At 44.6% G+C, this 23278-nt stretch overlaps 1 protein-coding gene across 1 annotated transcript; it reads left to right on the forward strand.

Annotated features, from left to right (window-relative positions):
• Window positions 1-23277, forward strand: LOC137432309 (lysoplasmalogenase TMEM86A). The gene is made up of 3 exons (XM_068124130.2): window positions 1-185; window positions 5827-6016; window positions 21643-23277. Exons 1-3 carry the CDS (start codon window positions 171-173, stop codon window positions 22089-22091), a joined length of 654 nt encoding a protein of 217 aa, XP_067980231.2. The 5' UTR covers window positions 1-170; the 3' UTR covers window positions 22092-23277.
• Window position 23278: the final 1 nt, after the last annotated feature.

Genomic DNA, 23278 nt, shown 5'->3' on the forward strand with positions numbered 1-23278 from the left:
CACACAGAGGCAATGTCACAGGTTTTACAAGGGGTGACAAGACATTGTGGCCACCATGTACCATACACAGATAACCCACAGATAGGAATGAATAAGGAAAGAATATAGGAATGAGCGTTGAGTTGTTCTCTCGTCACAGTAAAGCAGATCGATTGAGTTAACCAAGTAAAATGAAAGGTAAAAAGGTAAGTTATTGTACCTGTGCGATAGTTCTCTGGTTATTTTGTTTATAAATATCCGTTCTTGAAGCTTCCATTGACGTGGTAAAAACATCAGCGATGACGAAACAAATAATAAATATCCGTGGAAAATGTCGTAACAACCGGGACGACCTCGGGTTGGATTTTGTGATCGTTACCACTCCCTGTTTGTATTGAGGAAGGCTGGGTCGGTCCCTGTTCATCAGTCTGGTCCAGCCAGGTTCCATCATTGACGAGGTGACATTCAACGAAAACATCGTCGAGTGATTGGTCAGCAGGAGGTGCTGCATCACAGAGCACGGCGTCATTCACAAGGCGACGTTCGGCTCTTCCAGTCCTGCCTGCGCCTGAAAACGAATCCCAGACTATCTTTGTATGTAAAGTGATTGTGTTCTGGTACACAGGATAAATAAACTACCTACAAATTAGAACGACACTGTAGAGCTCCGCCAGGCTGAACAGCAATGGTGAAAAATTATTTTAAAGATTCTCTGATCCAGATCCAGATTCAAATCTTCACCAAAATTGAGTCAATTCTTCCTTGTCAAATACCCAACCTGTCCACCAAATTTCATCCGAATCCATCCACAACCTTTTGAGATATCCTGTTCACAAACAGAGACAGACAGACACGTGTGAAAACATAATGTCCGCATGTAAATATGTAGTCTAGTAGGAAGACTAGGTCCCCCTGCACCCCCCGGAGATATACTTCTAATCAGTGTTTCTAGATTGGAAAAAATGTGTAGAAAATGACTAGCTATGGCCCCAAGCTGAAAAAATGTCCCACATACCATTTTTATGCAAATTACTGCTGCCATTATCAAAAAAAGACTAGGTCCCCCTGCACCCCCCGGAGATATACTTCTAATCAGTGTTTCTAGATTGGAAAAAATGTGTAGAAAATGACTAGCTATGGCCCCAAGCTGAAAAAATGTCCCACATACCATTTTTATGCAAATTACTGCTGCCATTATCAAAAAAACGATTTTTGACATATCTCAGCCAATATTGCAGATAATTGAAAAATGAAGGTGTCTAGACCCATGTTTTGAAGGGCATAGATCATGATAGAACTATTCATAACATGATTACATGTGTCTATGGTATACTAGTATGCTAATTAGTGCTTTATTTACAAAATAATCACAGTTTTACGAAATAATAGACTCATATTAAGGTCCGTCTACACAGACGTTAACACAAAGTTTTATTTTTCTAAATACCCTGTGAAATTCACCGAATGCCCTGTGAAACCTGGGATTCTTCTCCAGCTTTTTCAAGGGCCCGACTTTTCCCTTCCCTTTGAAGGCACTGGTGCAGTCTTCTCCGCTGAACACATAGTACCCCAGGAGAGTGGCACAGTAGTCCTCTCCCAGGGATTCTGCCAGCTCAGAGACGTTGACAAGTTGGCGATGCTTCCCTGACCCTGTATCCAGGTACACCGTCAGCTTGATGTTGTGGGCATGGTGGAGCAGGATCAGGAGGATGTCTGTGTCCGGTGTTCTGACTACAGCGTTCTTGTATCCGATGGTAGCAGCATGATGGAGGTACAGAACCACCCTGGTATCAGTCTCTTCCTGGTTGCTGTAGATCGTGGGGAGTTCACGTACCTCGACCTGAAACACAAAAAGGCACCGCATTTCAATCACCAGTCACTGCCAGTTTCAGTATATCTCCGGGGGGTGCAGGGGGACCTAGTCTTTTTTTTATAATGGCAGCAGTAATTTGCATAAAAATGGTATGTGGGACATTTTTTCAGCTTGGGGCCATAGCTAGTCATTTTCTACACATTTTTTCCAATCTAGAAACACTGATTAGAAGTATATCTCCGGGGGGTGCAGGGGGACCTAGTCTTTTTTTGATAATGGCAGCAGTAATTTGCATAAAAATGGTATGTGGGACATTTTTTCAGCTTGGGGCCATAGCTAGTCATTTTCTACACATTTTTTCCAATCTAGAAACACTGATTAGAAGTATATCTCCGGGGGGTGCAGGGGGACCTAGTCTTTTTTTGATAATGGCAGCAGTAATTTGCATAAAAATGGTATGTGGGACATTTTTTCAGCTTGGGGCCATAGCTAGTCATTTTCTACACATTTTTTCCAATCTAGAAACACTGATTAGAAGTATATCTCCGGGGGGTGCAGGGGGACCTAGTCTTCCTACTAGACTAATGGGGTAAAGCTTAGTAAACTCGATCACAACACCAGACCAAGTGTGTCTGCAGAATCCCAGCTGGGCCTTCATAAGGTCACTTGGACTATTTATTTTCTCAACAGTTCACGGGCCCAAACTACCTTAGCCTGCCACTTGAAAATGTATTGTGCTGTTTTGGAGACAGAGTGCACCAGGAACTGTCAGGGTTTTGTATCCCACAGTGTTCAGAGCTACTGAATGTTCCCAATAACAATTTTGTTGGACATCAATGGTCCTAACAGTAGTCTCATGAGATACCATCCAAAAATGTACCTTAAATTCTCAAATGGGTATGGTCTGGTCAAATGGGCTATCAACATGGTATGACCCACCACGATCACCAAAATTATGAAATGGTCTTGTTTGAGGACCTGAAATGTCCTGCTTGAAGACTCAAAATGTCCTTGGTTGGAAACCTGAAATTACTTGGTTGGAAACCAGAGATGTCCTTGGTTGGAGATGTGAAATGTCTTTGGTTGGAGACCCGAAATGTCCTTTGGTTGGAGACCCAAAATGTCCTTGATTGGAGATCTGAAATGTCCTTTGGGTTGTAGATTAGAAAATGTTCTTGGTTGGACATTCGAGTTGCCCTTGGTTGGAGATTCAAAATGTCTTTGGTTGGAAATTCAAAATGACCTTGGTTGGAGATTTGAAATGTCCTTGGTTGGAGATTGAAATGTCCTTGGAAGGAAACCTGAAATTACTTGGTTGAAAACCGGAGATGTCCTTGGTTGGAGAACTGAAATGTCTTTGGTTGGAAAAACAAAATGTCCTTTGGTTGGAGACCCAAAATGTCCATTGGTTGTGGACCCAAAATGTCCTTTGGTGGGAGACCTGAAATGTCCATTGGTTGGAGATCTGTAATGCCCTTTGGGTTGTAGATTAGAAAATGTTCTTGGTTGGACATTCGAGTTGCCCTTGGTTGGAGATTCAAAATGTCTTTGGTTGGAAATTCAAAATGTCCTTGGTTGGAAATTCAAATTTCCTTGGTTGGAGATTTGAAATGTCCTTGGTTGGAAATTCAAATTTCCTTGGAAGGAAACCTGAAATTACTTGGTTGGAAACCAGAGATGTCCTTTGGTGGGAGACCCGAAATGTCCATTGGTTGTAGACCCAAAATGTCCTTTGGTTGGAGATCCAAATTGTCCTTGGTTGGAGATCCAAATTGTCCTTGGTTGAAGATCCAAATTGTCCTTGGTTGAAGATCCAAATTGTCCTTGGTTGTAGACCCAAAATGTCCTTTGGTTGGAGATCCAAATTGTCCTTGGTTGAAGATCCAAATTGTCCTTGGTTGAAGATCCAAATTGTCCTTGGTTGAAGATCCAAATTGTCCTTGGTTGGAGATCCAAATTGTCCTTGGTTGGAGATCCAAATTGTCCTTGGTTGAAGATCCAAATTGTCCTTGGTTGGAGATCCAAATTGTCCTTGGTTGGAGATCCAAATTGTCCTTGGTTGGAGATCCAAATTGTCCTTGGTTGGAGATCCAAATTGTCCTTGGTTGGAGATCCAAATTGTCCTTGGTTGAAGATCCAAATTGTCCTTGGTTGAAGATCCAAATTATCCTTGGTTGGAGATCCAAATTGTCCTTGGTTGGAGATCCAAATTGTCCTTGGTTGAAGACCCCAAATGTCCTTGGTTGAAGACCCAAAATGTTTCAGAAATTGATGTGATTCCTTGGAATGTTCTCTAACTGAGAAAATACTGTAGTGCTTTGACTTTTTAACTTGTTTTTTTGACAGTTAAATGATCAGATGATGTCTTTTTGACAGTTAAATGATCAGATGATGTCTTTTTGACAGTTATATAATCAGATGATATCATCATGTTCAACTTGATTAGAGAGGAATTGTCACATTATGAAAACAAAATCAATTTTTGATTTTATATTCACAATAATTAATTACAATCAGAATTGAATTGATGTGCAAGGTTTAATTATTTTCTTTTAAACTATTAATTTATTAATAGTTCGGGTGTGACTGCACGTGTGCAGAGTGCAGGAACTTTTTTTTCCATATGTAAAGCTTACATGCACGCTTGCAGGCATGCAGTTTGTCATCGACTTGTAATTGAAGTGCAGCAGACACTAATTAAAGTTGCTGAATAAAAAGGTAAATACATTTTTGAAATAAAGTTTAAAAAAGAAAGAAATAATAAAGTTTTTGAAATAAATAAAAAGGTAAATACATAAATGGGTGCCAATTTGATTCATACACCTGCATGAAGAAGTAAATGTATTTTATTTGCCAGATGTAGGGTGCCCCTTTATATGAACTTTTATAGAGCATTACCTGGTTCCTCCTAAGAACACAAGGGTAGTCCAGCATGCACATGAGATTTTTTTGAATGTCCCTTCTTTTCTATTGTTTGGCATTTTCTACAAGCTACGGAATGTCCCTTCTTTTCTATACTTTGCCACATGGCACGTCCCATATAAAGGGGCCTTTTCTATGCCCCTGGCATTTTACCCAAGATGGAGATGAGAGTGTTTAAGTATATAATGTTTGGAATGATTTACAATTTTGCTTGACTGCCAGACAGGCAGACAGACTAAAAATGACCTTAATCCCTCTGTGCATACGCGCAAACTGTTCTCTGCACATACGTGAACTGCAAAATTCAGAACCAAAGTACTGCTAAACTGCAGGTTCTCTTCCGATTCGTGTTCAAAATATAAAATCCGGTTTAAATTAAATTGTTCCTCGATCATAAACTGATGTCTTTAGACAGAGACAGACAAAGTGAACCAATTGCTCAACCCCGCTTTTCCCTTCACACACACAGGATTAATTAATTCCCCCAGTAGCATAGCATGACAACTAGATACAATTGGTTAGGGATGCAGTGGGCCCACCCAGTAACTTTTTATTACTTCTTATAATGTGGTTGGCAGGGCAGTTTAGAGATAGACGCATTCACCTTTGAACAATCTAGCCTGGGTTCGAATCTCGACCCAGTTATAAACTGTCACCATTGTGTTGAGCATGCAGGGAAAGCCCTCAAGGTGTGCACCCTCCATCGGATGGACATCAAGTCAGAGGACCCGTCTCAACCGTCATCCAGGAATAGTGGATGTTAAAGAGGGCACCGTGTCTTTCACGGAGAGTAGACGAGCTATCGCCAGCACCTGTACAAATGACTAATTCCTGCCCAAATTACTTTAAGTCGAACCTCAGGGCTGGCTAGCTGGTTGGTAAAAGGCTTGGGCTTAAAATCCCACAGGAAGAAAGAAAGAAAGAAAGAAAGAAAGACAGAAAGAGAAAGAGTATTACTACATATGGTGCAGGTATAATGAGCCAAATGGCATCCTCCTGTGTCAACGTTCCTTGTACATCCTTTGCATGACGTTACAAAATGACTCAAAAGTGGTGTTTGATCACTTGCCATCTTTTTCTCCATAACCCACCAATTTCTGGGCTCTTTATAGTTCGTGGCCTTGTTTGGGGTGGTGGCGGTATTGCGGCTCATATACGGTATCTCCCCCGAACCACCAATTCTCTGGAGAGGACTTTTCAAGTGTCTTCCCATCCTTCTTCTGATCCCTGTGGCCTTAGAACAGGCTGAGATGGGAGTACAGGGCTGGCTCGTCACAATCGCTCTCATTCTGTCTGCTGTTGGTAAGTAAATAAAACAAATACATTGGGAAAGTTTTTTTTTTTTTTTTTTTTGTATACAACATCGAGGCTCGTGAAAGAGCTAACATTAATCACACAGAAAGACAAACCGACACATAAAACATATAACATGGGGAGCGGTAGACAAGATGGGGCAAGAGGGCGAGGAACGCAAACACAACATCTGAAAGCAGGGACATCGAGAGATGTGGGAGGGAGAGGGCTTTGGGGGGGGGAGGCATGGGAAGGGAGGGTGGGAGAGGTATAAAACATATGGACACTGCCGGGACTTCCAGGAAAGAAGTTGGAATTTCAAACAAGGTGGATCTGGGGTGAATTAGTGGGGGTAGAAAAGATCAAGGTTTGGATGGGGAAAGATAAGAGATGGTGGTGAACAACTGTTTTAAAGACCTGGAGGGAGGAGTGGGATTGAAGGGAGTGTGGGAGTTTGTTCCAGAGGCGGGAGAAAAGAGGAATGAAAGAGTGAAGGTGAGCAGAGAGCCGAGATTTCGGCAGTTTAACCATCAGAGGGTTGCTGGCAGATCTTGTGCGACCTGTAGGAATATTTGGGGGACAAAGCACAGAGAGAGCTGGGGGAGCAAGGCCAGAGAGGAGTCGGTAGAAGACAGAAAGACCACCTACCTGTCTGCGGCGAGTGAGTGAAAGGCCCTCGGAGATAGCTTCATCACGGGAGATTCCAATGATTCTGAAAGCTTTGGTTTCAACAGCGTGAAGCCGAGCTAGGTGTGAGGCAGGAGCACCGGCCCATAGGGGAGAGCAGTATTCCATTGAGCTGCGGATGAAAGCCTTGTATGTGGTGAGGAGCTCAGGTGTGCCGAGGAAGGACTTCGCATGACGGAGGATGCCCAGTCGGCGACTGGCTTTGGAGGCCAGCTTGGAAATGTGGTTTTCCCAAGAAAGATCATGGCAGATAGTGAGACCCAAAAGCTTGAGCGACAGAATTTCTTGGAGAAGATTGTTGAGAAAGTAGATGGGAGGGTTGTCCAGTCGATCTTTTCGGAGAGACATAGTAAGAGTGTGACATTTGTCAGGATTGAAAGACATGTTCCACTTGTTTGACCAGTCTGATTTTGTCCAGGTCTGCAGAGAGTGAGGAGGCTGCAGACTGCCGATCTGAGGGAAGAGGAATGGAGCGGCAGAGAGTGGAGTCATCAGCAAAGAGATAGAGAGGATTTTCCAGAGAGTCGGGGAGATCGTTGATGAAGACCAGAAAAATCACAGGGCCCAGAACACTACCTTGGGGAACTCCAGCCAGAACAGGAAGGGGCGATGAGAGAAATCTATTCAGGGCCACACATTGACTACGACCAGCGAGGAAGTCCGCAAGCCAAGTGTGGAGATTTTCATGGATACCATAGGAGTAGAGTTTGGTGAGCAGAGCTGGGTGCCAGACCGTATCGAACGCATGTGATATGTCAAGGGAGAGAGCTCTGATTTCCTGTTGTGCATTGAGGACCTCCATCCATTGTTGAGACAGCAGAAGCAGCATGTCCAGAGTAGAATGACCTGGTCTGAATCCAAATTGATGATCGGAGATCAAGCCATTGGAGAAGAGGAACGATTTGATATCCGAAGCAATGATGGGTTCCATGACTTTGCTGATAATTGGGAGCAGGCTGATTGGTCTGTAGTTGCAAGGATCTGTTTTTGCACCTTTTTTGTGTAAAGCGGTAATGTTTGCTGATTTGCAGGATGCTGGCAGATGACCTTGAGTAAAAGAGAGGGTGAAAAGAACAGAGAGAGGGTGAGATAGAGCGGCAGAGCAGGATTTTAGGACCCGTGGGCTGATGCCGTCTGGTCCAGTTGCAGAATCAGTTGAGGTTTGACAAAAACTCCTCCACCTTGTCAGGAGAGAAGGACAGAGTCCAGGAGCAGTTGGGTTCGACTGGGTAAGGTGGGAACAGAGAGAGATGGGTTTGGGACACAAGATTTTGAGGCAAACACAGAGTTGAGGCATTCGGCTTTGTCACGTGTGGTGTCAACTGTGTAGCCATTTGAGATAAGGGAGGGGATGGAGGGGGAACAAACACCAGAAACGGATTTGACCAGACGCCACCAGGATTTGGAGGAAGGAGACAGGTTTGAGAGTTCATTCTTGAGTGTGGAGAGATAGTGCTTCCTGGCACTCCTGAGGGTAGACACACACTTGTTCCGAGCTTGGTGGAAGGAACTGAGATTGCCTTCAGTTGGGTTAGCCTTCCAAGAGGCAAAGGCAAGTTGTTTCAGGGCAACTGCCTCACCACAAGATTCAGTGTACCATGGACGGGAGGAAGGGTAAGACAACTGAAGACGAGATGGGATAAATCTGTGCATGAGAGAGAGCAGTTTTCTTTGGAAGAATTCCCAGGAAGAATTGATGTCAGAGGCAGTGGAGATGGGAGACCAGTCCAGATGATTGATGGCTGCTTGAAGACCGTGCCAGTCGGCCTGAGTAAAATGCCAGACTCGGCGACGCTGAGGAGGCTCTCTGAGAACGGCCAGAGAGATGTCCACTTTAACAAGCACATGATCAGAAGAACCGATTGGGGCAGAAGAAGAGCAGCAGACATTAGCAGGGAAGTTTGTCATAACCAAGTCTAGAAGAGAACCTACACCATTGGCTGAGATCCGGGTCAGGAAATTGACAGATTGTGTCAATCCCAGTGAGTCGCAGAAGTCTTTTGCTGAGGTGCCATGGCTGGTGAGAGATGAACCCACACCCAGCCAGCTGGCATGATGACAGTTGAAGTCGCCACATATGAGGAAGAGAGAGTTGGGATGAGTGGATAGAAGTTGGTCCATGTTGTCAGACAGTGAAATGCAAATGGAGTCATCACTGTTTGGAGGATGGTACAGAACACATATGAACAAAAGGTGGGAGCGGAGAGGAAGCCGTAGCCAGAGGTACTCCTGGGGGTGAGGTGGAGAGAGGGCAGTGCAAGGAGAGTGAGGAAGAGAGTTTTTGATAAAGATAGCCACCCCACCACCAGGACGAGGTTCAGGTCTATCATACCAGAGGAGGGAGTAACCAGGAAGAGATATTAAGGAATCAGAAACATCTTGAGGGAGGAAAGTTTCTGTTAAGCAGATCAAGTCTGGATTGTCAGAAGCAACCTGTATGAAGATCAGTCAGGTTTGAGCGAAGGCCCCGGATGTTTGAGGTCCATACCGTTAATGAAGAGAGAGGGGGAGCATCGGGTACAGGACAGGGGAGGGGAGTGGTCGGGTAAGATGAAGGATGAGAGGGGGAGGTAGGGAGAGCAGTTGATAGTGTGTCAGAGATTACAGAAGAGTTACAAGAAAGGGAAGGATGAGGAGAACGAAAGGTTTGATGGTGAAGGAATGAGGCACAGTGAGGGGTTGTTTGAGGGGTGGGGGGGGCAGAGGAAAGTAGAAGGTTGGGGGAGGTGGAGGTATGAGATAGAAGGGAGACGAAGTGGGGAGGAGGCAGCTTTGAGGAGGAGGAGGGGGGAGGGAGAATTTGAGAGGAATGGTATGGGAGGAGATTTGAATGGGAGGGGTTGGGGGGGGAGATTTGAAGGGGATGAGTGAGGGGGGAGTTTAGGAGGGGAGGGGCAAGGGGGGAGTTTAGGAGGGGAGGGGCAAGGGGCGAGTTTAGGAGTGGAGGGGAAAGGGGGGAGGTTAGGAGTGTTAGGAGGGGAGGGGCAAGGGGGGAGTTTAGGAGTGGAGGGGCAAGGGGGGAGTTTAGGAGTGTCGGGGCAAGGGGGGGGATTTGGAGGGGAGGGGCAAGAGGGGAGTTTAGAAAGTGGATGATTAATGAAAGACAAACATTGATAACAAATTGGGTTTATTGTGATTTTCAAGTTAGCAATCCGATTAAGAACGATGAAGGAGGGATGGAATGAATGTGAATTTAGAGCATGCAGTGATTTAGAGTTATAAGGGATTGAATTTATTTTTTTTGAAGTGGAATGAGTTGGAGAGGAAATTGAAAGAAGCCTTTTAAATATGAAGAAAAACAGTGTGTTGTAATATACCACTGAATAAAACACTGAAGGGGAAAGTTTAAACATATTTAAATAATATTTAAACAGAACCGTGAACAATCTTAAATGCACAAAATTCCAACTTGGGGAGGGCCGAGAGGGACCACCACGAGTCACGTGAACAGGGCAAAAGGTGAATGGCAAGGAGATAATGGGGGTGGGGCGAACAGCACACCTGGACAGAAGTACAGGATGAGACAACAGCACATGTGGAGAAAGGAAAATAAATGTTTTTGGTTATTTATTTATTTTGGTTTTTTTTGGGGGGTGGGGATTTAAAACGTCCGACAAAGAGTATAATGTTCGGGGAAGAAGGGAAAAATCTAAGAGCCAAGCAAAACACGAAGTAGGGGACTTAAGTTAACAAACACCGACAGGGGTATAAGACAATATTTATCACACAATTTTATTTTATCACAATACATGTCCCCATTGAGCTTATTCCATCAAATCTGGACAAAAAAAACCATCCAAAGAGCTCAACAATTACTTTCTCATTGGAGGGTCTCAAGAGTCATATTCTCCAGTCAAAGCACATGCACATGGGAACAATTAAAATATTCTAAAGATAAATTAAAAAGATGCATACCTGGGTGTTATGTTGCTGGCTATTCATTTGCTTGTCTATTGGTGGCTTCTGTCCCCATGTACATGCTCGTCTATGCATAGATCATCGAATTGAGCATGTTTCTCCAGCTGTGCTGTCTACAGGACTATGATAGTGTTTGTGTCATTTGAGTATACGTGGATGTGTGGGCTGGCAGGATGGCCTGGAGGGACACATACTAATCTTCAAGCTGTCGGGATTGAGTCCCAACCCATTTTAAAACTCATCCTGGTGTTTCACAGGCAGGGTGATTCATCAATGTGTGTGCCGTCTCTCGGATGGACGTTAAACGGGCGTCCCGTCTGCCAGCCACAGCTGCGTTGCCCCTTCAAAAAAATTGCAGAACAGGTTTGCTGCTGTATAGGCAAAGGGATTGCAGTTATGTTGTTGAAGCAGATGAGCTGGAAGATCTGAATTAAAGAGATAAGTGGCATGAAAGACACTTTGGGGAGAGTGGACAGTAGAGTCTTCAGACATGGAATTGATTGAGTAATGTGCATGTTGGAATTGGTGACCTCTTTTCTCTCCACTTTTATACAGCGCCTTCAGAAAGTATTCACATCCCTTGACTTTTTCACATTTTGTTGTGTTACAGCCTGAATTTAAAATGGGTTAAATTGAGATTTTTGTCAATGACCTACACATTATACCCCATTAATGTCAAAGTGGATATTTGTGTTTTAGAAACTTTTACAAAAAAAGAAAAAAAAGAAATACAGACATATCTAATTTACACAAGTATTCAACCCCTTTGCTATGACACTCCAAACTGAGCTCAAGTGCATCCAATTTCCTTCGATCATCCTAGAGCTATCTCTACAACTTGATTGGAGTCCACCTGTGGCCCAATTCAATTGATTGGACATGATTTAGAAAGAAACACACCTTTCGATATGAGGTCCCACAGTTGACAATGCATGTCAGAGCAGAAACTCTACCATGCATGAAGTCCAATAAACTGTCCGTAGAACTCAGATATAATTTTGAGGAGGCATAAATCAAGGGAAGAGTATAAAACAATTTCTAGATTATGGAAAGTTCCCAAGAACACAGCGAGCTCAATCATTAAGAAATGGAAAGAATATGGCACTACCCAGAGTCTTCCTCGAGCCGGCCATCTGACCAAACTGAGCAACCGGGCAAGAAGGACCTTGGTCAGGGAGGTGACGAATGACCACTGACAGAACTACAGAGCTCCTTGGCTGAGATTTGAGAACCTGCTGGAAGGCCAACAGTCTCTGCAGCACTTCACAAATCTAGGCTTTATGGGAGAGTAGCCAGATGGAAGCCATTCCTGAGAAAAAGGCACATGACAGGACACCTGGAGTTTGCAAAAAGACTCAGAGCATGAGGCAAAAATATTCTGTGGTCTGATAAGATGAAACTTGAATTATTTGGCCTGAATGCAAAGCACTATGTCTGACAGAAACCGAGCACAGCTCATCACCCATGTAACACCATCCATACCATGAAGCATGGTGGTGTCAGCATCATGCCATGAGGATACTTTTCAGCAGCAGGGATTGGGAGACTTGTATGGATAGAGGGAACAATGAATGGAGCCAAATACAGACAATTTCTTGAGCAGAGCCTGTTTCAGAGTACAAAAGACTGCAGTGAAGATTTATGTTTCAACAGGACAAGAACTACAAACATACAGCCAAAGCCACACTGGAATGGCTTCAGAACAAGAACGTGAAAGTCCTTGAGTGGCCCAGCCAAAGCCTAGACTTGAATCCCATTGAGAATCTGTGGAAAGATTTGATGATTGCTGTTCACCGACGCTCCCCATCCAACTTGACAGAACTCGACCAAATCTGCAAGGAAAAATGGGAGAAACTTCCCAAATCCAGATGTGCAATGCTGATACAGACATACCCAAGAAGACTCGATACTGTAATTGCTGCCAAAGGCACTTCTACGAAGGATTGACTCAGGGGGTTGAATACTTACGTAAATTAGATATTTCTGTACTTCATTGTAAATTGTTTTTTGGGGAAAAAAATTCCACTTTGACATTAATGGGATGCTATGTGTAGATCAGTGACAAAAAAAAACTCAATTCAATCTATTTTAAATTCAGACTAACACAACAAAATGTGAAAAAAGTCAAGGGGTGTTAATACTGTTACGTTTGTGGGGGGTAGGCAATACCTTTGTCCAGGTAGAATTGAATAGGTGGTGTGCTCCAACTGTGGTGAAGAAGAAGAAACCCTCATGTATCATAAGTAGGGATCCGGTAGACCGTATGTCGTGGAAGAGCGTATCTTCATTCCCATCACGAGGGGTGGGATATGTTAATTAGTGAGGGATTAATGGTAAATCCCCTGTATGTAATGGCCTCTGTTATTTTTCCTCTGTTCCTTATGACACATGCAGCACACACACCTAGCCAGGAAATCGCGCATTAACCACAGTAAATAAAAAGCGCCCAGAAACCAGGACATTGAGCACTACCGCTGATAACACCGACTTGGTGAGCACACAGGCACAGGCAGGGCCATGAGGCCATGCCCCGAAGGGCAGTGATTGGTCTGGGATTGATTGGCTAAGATGGGACTATGAGATTGGTGGAGTAGGCACGGATGACGTCGGAGCGTTGGGTATAAAATAACGCTCTGCTGACATTTTCTCTCTCTTGGCTGTTCCTCTCTCTTGGCTTTCCCTCACTCCCTTGAGTCCTGGCTTTGTTGGTGAACGGTCGCCGAAAAGCTCTCTGCTTCGGGATTCCATAGCAAACTCTTCTTCTCCTCTTGGCCTCTTCTCTTCTTTGTCTTCTCATGGCTGGCTCTGGTTTTTTGGGTTTGGTGGCGAACGGTCGTCTCCCCAACATTTTGTCCTCTCTTGACTTCCTCACATCTTCTGGCTTTGGCGGTGAACGGTGACAAGTTCATATCTCGCTCTGCTTCGGGATTTCACGGCGAACGGTTTGAGTTCATAGTGCTCCTGCGCGAGGGGAATTCATTAACGAGCACGTGAACATTTTGGTGCACTCTTGCGCCGGGCACATCGGTGTTTGTGAACAAGATCGACATTGACGAGCAGACAGACAGCAAGTGGACAAGCACGACCTGCTCGCTTTGAGCTCTTCGGCTGGAAGAGTGAGCTGTGCGCCAAAGTCATTCCCGCGCACAGACTTTGCACCAACGGCCTGTGTTCCTGCCAAGGATGCGGGGAGGTTTTGACGATTGACGAGGTTCAACAGCAGCTCTGAGCTAAGCGCCCACAAAACAAACAATTTTTTTTACTTTCGTTCTTTTATATTTCCCTTTGTCTGTATTCGGGTCTGTATGGGGACGCTCCAATTAGGAATTTAGTCTTATCGTGCATTCTTTGTTACCGGCATTTTCTTTAATAAAGCTGGTATTTTTGTACATTTTAATCTGCGTCGGTTTGAGTTCATTTTTCCAGGTGCGAAGAAGTTGGGTGGAAGCCGTCCAGGTAAGTTCGGCATCCTCCTGTCCCTCGCGTGTAAAGAATACCGTCATTTTTGGATTGAACGCCTTGGAGTTAAAGCTCGTTTGGTCATCCGTGTCACCCTGCGGTGTTCACTACAGAGTAGTCACACGACAATACTTTCTGAAGGCACTGTATAGTCCACAGTTCTGCAAGGTTAGTTGGGTTCCTCTTGTTCTTTATTTCCAGGTACTCCCATATGGCCTCCATGGGACTCATGTCTGGACTTTGCGGTAGCCATTCTAACACTTGGAGAACATCAGCACCTTGTTCTCCAAATATTGTTTTATTATATTCGATTTGTGTTTTCGAGATATCATGTTAGATAATGGATCCTCCTCTGATTAAACAATTTCCACTAGAAACTGCATGGTGCTGCAGTATCTGCTTGTACTTCTCTTTTGTTAGCGTCTAATTGATTTTAACAAGTTTTCCTCCACCAAAACCTGGTACAACCCCAGGTAGTCACAGAGCCTCCCCTGGGTTTAACAATAGGCTGCAAACATTGTATTTTACAGCGTCATCCAGGTCTATGGTATACGGTCTACGACTATCAAGCAATGGAACAAGCTGATGAAAACGAATTTCACGTTTTCATCTATCTATAATTCCAGTAATCTCTGTGTGTATGTTTGTATGTTTGTATGTTTGTCTGTGACCGCTGTTTCTCGACAACCACGGGTCCGATATACTTGAAACTTGCCAGGTATATTGCTGGGGACCTGAGGATGTGCCTTTTCAAGGTTTCATATTAATCGGACAAGTAGTTACCGAGCTATGGCGATTTCTTTACCAAACTCCGCAAGCCGTTCGCTTTGGACCAAACCATTTCATGTAAATAGAGGGGGGGGATTGTCACCGTACTCGCAAGCCGTTCGCTTTGGACCAAACCATTTCATGTAAATAGAGGGGGGGGGATTGTCACCGTACTCGCAAGCCGTTCGCTTTGGACCAAACCATTTCATGTAAATAGAGGGGGGGGGATTGTCACCGTACTCGCAAGCCGTTCGCTTTGGACCAAACCATTTCATGTAAATAGAGGGGGGGGGGATATAATTTTAGATATATATATAGTACGGGCATGCCCTAGTTCATTTAATTTGCATGGCTCACAGGATGGCCTAGACGTATGCACCACTCAACTCTAAGCTATCTCGCCTGGGTTTGAATCCAGACCCAGCTATGAGCTGTTATCCCAGTGATTCACAGGTGGGGTGATTCATCAATGTGTGCTGTCCCTCAGATGGACGTCAAACAGGTGTCCCACCTGCCAGCATTAGTTGGTACACAGGTGACACATTAAATACCCCACGGAAGAGTATGTGAGCTCTCGTCAGCACCCTGAACAAATTCCAAAATTCCTGCCCGAACCAGCAGAGGGCATTGCATCAGCGGCACAGCCACACCCTTAGCAATGATGCTACCCCGCAACCTTGTGATGCATACGAACGATGATGTTTAATTTGCAACTTTTGTTGTGGTTTCTTTTAATTAGCATTTATGTAACTGGTGTGCATTGTGCATACAGCATGTCAATTTTTTTAAATTTAACTTCAACTTAACTTGTGTGAAAATTATTAGCTTTAACAATTTATTATTTGCTGTACAAAAATCCACAAACTGTTTCCTGCATATTTTCTGTGTTAAGTGGATATCACCAGCACATGATAATGTAATATGTTTAGGAAAAAGAAAACTTTTTCAATTTCCTAATTTATTTATAGATTTTCAGCTAACTGTGATATTAAATTGACTTCCACAGAAATTTTAATTATCCATAAAATCAATTTTAATTATCTATTTTAATTATCCATGTTTAATGTAATCATTTAATGTAATTTTATGTAATCATAAAATCAATTTAATCATTATCCATGTCCGTAAGCTAAACGCTCTTTCACCTACCTCATTCTCATCCACCCTCTCTGAAAAAATGTCCACTTCTCCCTTCGTTGACCTCCACAACCCTTCTGATCTCACGGACTAGTACAACCACACTCTCTCCTCCTGCCTTGACCAACTTGCGCCTATAAAAACCAAAACAGTTTCTTTCACCCATTCTGCTCCCTGGTTTACCCCTGAACTCTGCCTGATGAAAACTCGTGCTCGCCAACTTGAAAGACTCCGCAATAAAACAGGTCTCACAATTCACTCCCAAGCCTACAAGGACCACCTACAACACTACAAAGATGCCCTCTCCCGCGCCCGCTCCGCCTACTACTCTCAAATTATCCACTCTGGCTCCAGAAACCCAAAATCACTCTTCTCTACAATAAACAAACTCCTCAGCCCCCTGAACACCACCACCCAGTCATTCACAGTAGACAACTGCATCTCCTTCCTTTCATTCTTCCAACACAAAGTTGAAAACATCTACAACAGCTTGACCACCGCCGCACCCGCTCCCCCTAAAACCACCTGCCCCCCCTTATCCTGCCATCCCCTGTCTCAATTCTCCCCAATCTCCCCTACTGACCTCTCTGAACTCCTCATAGGAATGAAAACTGCCACCTGCACTCTTGACCCCATCCCCTCCAGCTTTGTCAAGGCCTCCCTTCCTGCTCTCTCTCCACTTATCATTGCAACAATAAACTCCTCCCTGTCTACAGGCATCGTCCCACCATCCCTCAAAATTGCTGCTGTTACCCCCATTCTGAAAAAACCTGGACGAAACCCTGACACCCTAAACAACTTCAGACCCATCTCCAACCTACCCTTTCTGTCGAAAGTTTTGGAACGCGCTGTAGCCGCTCAACTCAAACATCACCTCTCTGCCAATAACCTGTATTAAACATTCCAATCTGGATTCCGCTCCAACCACAGTACTGAAACTGCTCTCCTCAAAATCACCAACGACCGTCTCCTCTCCTCTGACGCTGGCAACCTCAACATTCTCATCCTCCTCGACCTCAGCGCCGCCTTTGACACCATCGATCACACCATCCTCCTCACCCGACTTGAAACCACCTTTAACATTACTGGCACTGCCCTCTCTTGGATTAAATCATACCTCTCTGACAGACGCCAGTTCATCTCCATCAATAACTGCAAATCCCCCACTGCTCCCCTCCCCCAAGGTGTCCCCCAAGGTTCAGTTCTTGGCCCCCTCCTCTTCATCCTTTACCTGTCCCCCCTTGGTCACTTAATCCACCGTCATGGTCTCCAATTCCACTGCTTCGCCGATGACATCCAGCTTTTCATCTCCACCAAGTCCATCTCCACCGCCACCCACTCTATCCTGACAAACTGCATCACTGAAATAAAATCCTGGCTTCAAATTAACTTCCTCAAACTTAACTATGATAAATCTGAAATAATCATCATTGGCCCAATAACGCTCATAAAATCCACCAATAACTTTGCCCTCAACATCGACGGTATCCCAGTATCCACCTCCCCTCACATCCGGAATCTTGGCATCGTCTTTGACCAAACCCTCTCCTTCGACAAATACACTAAACAGATCACAAAGACAGCCTTCTTTCACCTGAAAAACATCGCCAGTCTCTGTCCATCCCTCTCCTCCATGGCTGCAGAAACCCTCATCCACGCCTTCATCACCTCCCGTCTGGACTACTGCAATAGCCTCCTTTATGGTTCACCCTCAATAATCACCAATAAACTCCAATACATTCAGAACTCCGCTGCCCGTCTACTCACCCATTCCCTGACCCGTGACCACATCACCCCCGTCCTTTACAAGCTTCACTGGCTCCCCATCTCCTAGAGAATCCAGTACAAAATCCTCCTCTTGACCTACAAAGCCCTCCATAACCTGGCCCCATCCTACCTGGCTGACCTCCTCTCCAGACACACTCCCAACCGCAACCTCCACTCTGCTGGTACCAACCTCCTGACCCCCCCCCCCCCCCCCAATCCGGACCAAATTCAGATCCTGGGGGGACAGGGCCTTCTCCATCGCTGCTCCCACCCTCTGGAACTCACTACCTCACATCATCAGAGACTCCTCCTCACTCACCACATTCAAAACATCACTCAAGACCCACCTGTTCAACACTGCATTCAACATTTAACCCACAGCATTTAACCCCTAACTATCTCTTCTCCTTCTCCCTCCTTTTTGCTTTGAATATTTCCCTATTGATTCTTGTTTTTTTGCAATTGTTTTTATGTTTTGCACTCTGTCAAAGCGTCTTTGGGCTCCCTGAAAAGCGCTATATAAAATAAATGCATTATTATTATTATTATTAATGGGGAATAGGATCACAAAAGTGAAAATAACTCAAACTTTTGCACAGTTCTGTATATCCCTCTCCCTGATCTTTTCTATCCTCATTAACCACACACACACACACACACCTCTCACTATTTGCAGGTTGTTGTTTCCTTCCCTCTTTTCTCCCTCCTGTCCATTCACTCCTTTTGCATCCATATGCTGTCCTCCAGACTGTCAATGTTGGGCCTTCGACCCCTCTCACCTTGTACAAATAAATATACTTGATCGCACCTTTCGTTGTGGGCAAAAGTCAGAATTTCAAATGATTACCAACGTGGAAGAATCTTATTCTGTTTTTTTTTGACCAGCAAAGTATTTACACAACCTTTAGTTCTGCTTGGGTCACGTGTTCCAGATGACATGACAGCTGCTATTCGAGTAATGAAAATGGGAGGTTGTTTGCTCTTACTGTTTACGATTGAGAGCTCTGTGGTTAATAATAATCTATGACCGGACACTATTGTGCAGTGGTTGCTTCAGTCTACTTACCTAGTACCTCATGTACCTAGTACCTTACCTAGTACCTCATGTACCCAAATAATTTGACAATATAATTATATGGCGATTAATTCATGCATATGCGCTTTGCAGCATCTGGCTACTCGTTGCATCATTTGTGAGAGTGTGGAAGTGCCAGTGATGCAGTGCCACCGTTACATTTGGGTTGGAGTTTTGGCACACGTTCGCCAACTTACTTGGACAGTTACTGTGGAATTTCTAACATCTACAGGCGAATGCTATCCCAAGAGGCATCCTGTTAAGGTTCCTTCTGAAGGATGACGCACGATGAAACGCCCCACCTCTGAAGCAGCAGAAGGACCATTTTGAGTCGACATTGGACGGATTACCGTTTTTGCTCTTCTGGGAGCCTCTCGAACACAAATGGCTGAAAGGACAATGATCAAATCTGTGTCTGATTCAATCATGCCTGCCTGTGTCCCTGTCCCATATCTTGTCTCACCATTTTGTGCTTCATCAAACTTCGCCCGGCATGATTGAATCATACAATTCTGCTTCCACCATCTAAATTTACTTGCACCTCCTTTTATTAGTCCCCTACCGGTGTACACCGGAGGGGACTATAGGTTTGCACTCCGTCCCTCCGTCTGTCAGTCCGTCAGTCCGTCACGCAAAGAACAGTTTTCCAGACTTTTTTTCTAAACGCTTAAAGCTAATGATTTCAAACTTGGCACATGGTTTCCGCATGATAGGTTACAGATCAAGTTCGAACTTCACGACGTTTCGATCATTTTGACAAATTTATGGCACTTTGAACTTTGGGAATTCTGATAATTCTGATCCTTAACTCAGTGCCATTTTAAGTTTTAATTTCCTTTAAAAACCAATTTCTCTGCAATAATTGGACCGATTGAGATCAAATTTTCACCATAGGGGGGACTCAGTCTGTAGAATATTTTAATGGTAATTATGACGTCACAGGTCACGTGGTTCGGCCGCCATATTGTTTTTCGTGAAAACACAAAAACCCCTTTTTCTCTGCAACGGCTGAACAAATCGAGGCCAAACTTTGCAGGCAGAATCGCATACCCATGACGAACAAAAAAGTCAGCGAGCATGACGTCATGCGTCACATGGTTTCAGAGTTATGACGTGTTTAAGCATGAACCTTTAAAACCGAGCTCCTCCCTCATTTTTGATCCAATCGAGGGGAAACTTCACAGATCTGTTCAGCATGTCAATCTACTAAACCGTCCTTTTGGAATTTGCGATAGGGCACGTGGTTTGGCAGATATCGTTAATTAAACGAAAATATTTTTTAAAAATGGATATCTCTTGTTTATTCAAGAGTTCTCCTCAAGCCGCACCACACGCCCTCAGCCTCGTCTCGCAAACGTCAAAAGCGCGACACAGCGCGCGCTTTCCGGAGGGACGGAGCCAAGCCGAGCAACATATATATACACATCGATCATTGATCCTGAACCGGAAAATATAATAAACTAGCAGAAGTACCCGGCATTGCCGGGTGGGGGAGGGGAGGGGAGGGGAACGGGGGGGGAGGGGAGGGGAGGGGAACGGGGGGGGTGGGGAGAAGAGTGGGAGGGGGAGGGGGAGAGGGGAGAAGAGGGGGGGATGGGGAGGGTGAGGGATGGGAGGGGGAGGGGTGGGAGGGGGGAGGGGTGGGAGGGGGGGGGGGAGGGGAGGAGGTGAGGAGGTGGGGAGGGGAGGAGGTGGGGAGGGGGGGAGGGGCCGAAGGGGGAGGGGGGGAGGGTTTAATGAGGGATCAGGAAGGGGGGAAAGGAGGGAAGGAAAGGAAGGGAAGGAAGGGGGGTATGGATCTAAAGATGAAAGAAAAAAAAACCTATGTGGTGTGAATGACAATATTCCTCGCTGAAATGTGAAAAAACGCAATCGCTTTTCGCTCAGAATTACGTGTGAACGCGTAACTGAGTTTATGGCGGCAAGGAACATCACGTGATCGCTCTGAGCGAATCAGCGCGCTGCTCTGCCACCGGTCAGATTCCGTGTATAATATTCCTTGCTGAAATGCGCTGAGGTAAATATATGGTAAAAAAATTATGAATTTTTTTTTTTTAGGTCGGCCATGTTCTTCCCAGGCTCAATGGCCATGTCTATGCCAAATATCAAGCACGTGAGCCTCTCCGTTTAGGAGTCTATCGGTAACATTACACACACACAAACTGTGTTTTATATATATAGATTACTGATATTTAGCGACTCGAAAGGTTATTTATCAACAACTTATTTTCTCGTGCTTCTGCTGACCTGTCTGCAAGGTGTATAAATCGAAGTCCCGAGTGCGAATCACAGGTGAGCCCGTCCTGAGGTAATTAGCGATTGGGAACGATTCGGAACCTGTGGGTAAATAACCCTTGGTAATTTCCCCAACAGTTTTCCGGACGACAGACTGCCGGTAGGGGACATGGATTGCAGCGCAATACTCACAATGCTTGTTAATATAGGCCCAATCAAAAGTAGACTTTTCTCAAAGCGTTGGCCATGCTGGACGCCATCACAGCAATCTGGCACAAATCACGAGACGGCGATTGTTCCATGGCCTAACCATCCTATCAAATTGATACCATCCTCGTCACCCTTTATAACGGGTACATCCACCAGTTCTGCAGAAAATAACCAACCATTTTGTCTCGAGTATCGTTTTTGCCATTGTATAATATTCTCTTAAGCTCTGTCATTTGGACATCTTGAAATAGATAAACAGCAATCTCTGCCCAGATGTATTTTTACACAGTTGAAGAAGTAAAACAAATTGCATTTAAAAAATGTTTTCTCTGATAAACAAATCATTGCAATAACAATTTCGGTTTTTGGTTTCCTGTAGGAGACATTTGCATCTTCTACAAGGAATCCCATTTCCTGCATGGGACGGTGGCCTTCGGTGTCGCACATCTGGCCTACATCGCGACCTTCGGTCTGCGTTTCGATGCCTTGCCAATGGCCGTTGCACTTTACCTCACGGCACTAACCTCCTTTGCTTTCCTCTGGCCGGGCCTGCTTGGACCAATGGTGTACGTCGTTCCGATCTACTGCTTCATCCTCGCAACAATGGCGTGGCGCGCCCTGGCCCCACGACCCGACGGTTCCCATCGACCGTCCGCGGCCGGTGCCATGTTGTTCATGGCATCAGATCTGCTTCTGTCCGTAAGCACATTTCGTTTCCCGGTGCAGCACTCGGAATACATCGTAGATGCCTTGTACTACGGGGCGCAGCTCTGCTTTGCGCTCTCACCAACCCGAGAGGCCAAGAAAAAGGAACACAGGAAGGTTTAGCCAAAAAAAAATTCAAACTTGTGTCTTTTATGTAGCAAAGTTTGTCCCAGAAATCACCTCGTAAAATCCTTTTATTTTTAATCCATCAAGCATCCTAAACTTAAACTAGAGTTCATAGAGCACCTTATCTGATGCATTCTTGAGAAAAAGGACATGGGAACCGTTTATTTGCAGAAGAAGAAGAAGAAGAAGATTATGAATTTCAAAGTTATCCTGCCCTGAGAGTGCGAGTGGAAAATTTTATTGGTCGAGATGGCGTGCAATTTTGCCAAAGTATTGCTAAACTGAAGGTTTTTGGAAGTGCAAACAAGGCGTTTTGCGTTTTATATTGATCAAAAAACAACAAAAAAAAAAAACCCACCTTTTAGAGGCCATTTTTCCCCGCAAAGCGGGGGTTGGCCTTTTTCGGGGACCGTGGTTGTTGTTGTTTTTCGGTCCCCTTTTGGAAGCAATGTTTTACGGCCAGATGCCCTTCCTGCCGCCAACCCTTTTTGTCGCCTTTTACGACAAACAGGGAATTACCAGTGAACTGGTACTCAATTAGCCGACCTCGGAAGGATGACAGGCTGAGTCAACCCCCCTGGCGTTAATTCAGCGATCGACCGGGATTCGAACCCAGGATCCTAGGATCCTAAGCCGGCACCCTAGCCGCTAGCCATATATAATTAAATTTAAATAAGAATAATAAAAGTTTTAAAGGCCGTCGAAAAAAAAAAAAACCCCTCATCAAATCAGATGTTTACCGCCGTTGATGCAGCGTCTTTTACACCACCTTACAACGCGTTGAATTAGTTATTCATGCCTGTTGTTTGTGTCATTTATGGCATACCTAAAAACAGGTTTCCTGTTTGCAATGATTTTTCATTTTTGTTTGATTGTCAGACAGCCAGACAGACAGAAGCAATTGGTTTACCGCACTCGGGACAAGACGTCGCACAATTTGCCAAATTTAGAGCCAAGGTTCTGCTAAACTACAGGTTCATGTTCTGACTCGTGTTCAAAATATAAACTAGAATTGAAATCAAGTAATTCCTCAATCATAGACTGACAGAGTGAACCAATTGCGAAACTCCTTGTAGTTCAACAAAAAGAGCAAATTTATTTAAATTGAAAAACTACGAGAGCAAAATGAAATGGAAATTTTTCAAAGTGATCCAGGAAATAAAATTAAAATTACAAACACAAAG

The sequence above is a fragment of the Myxine glutinosa genome, chromosome 8, assembly GCF_964187855.1.
Source record: "Myxine glutinosa chromosome 8, kmMyxGlut1.1, whole genome shotgun sequence".
In the NCBI taxonomy this organism is placed as follows: Eukaryota; Metazoa; Chordata; class Myxini; order Myxiniformes; family Myxinidae; genus Myxine; species Myxine glutinosa.

Excerpts from the sequence above, each read along its gene's own strand:
- LOC137432309 (XM_068124130.2), top strand. Across the intron at positions 6,017-21,642 it reads TCTCATTCTGTCTGCTGTTG|GAGACATTTGCATCTTCTAC; the intron begins GTAAGTAAATAA and ends GGTTTCCTGTAG.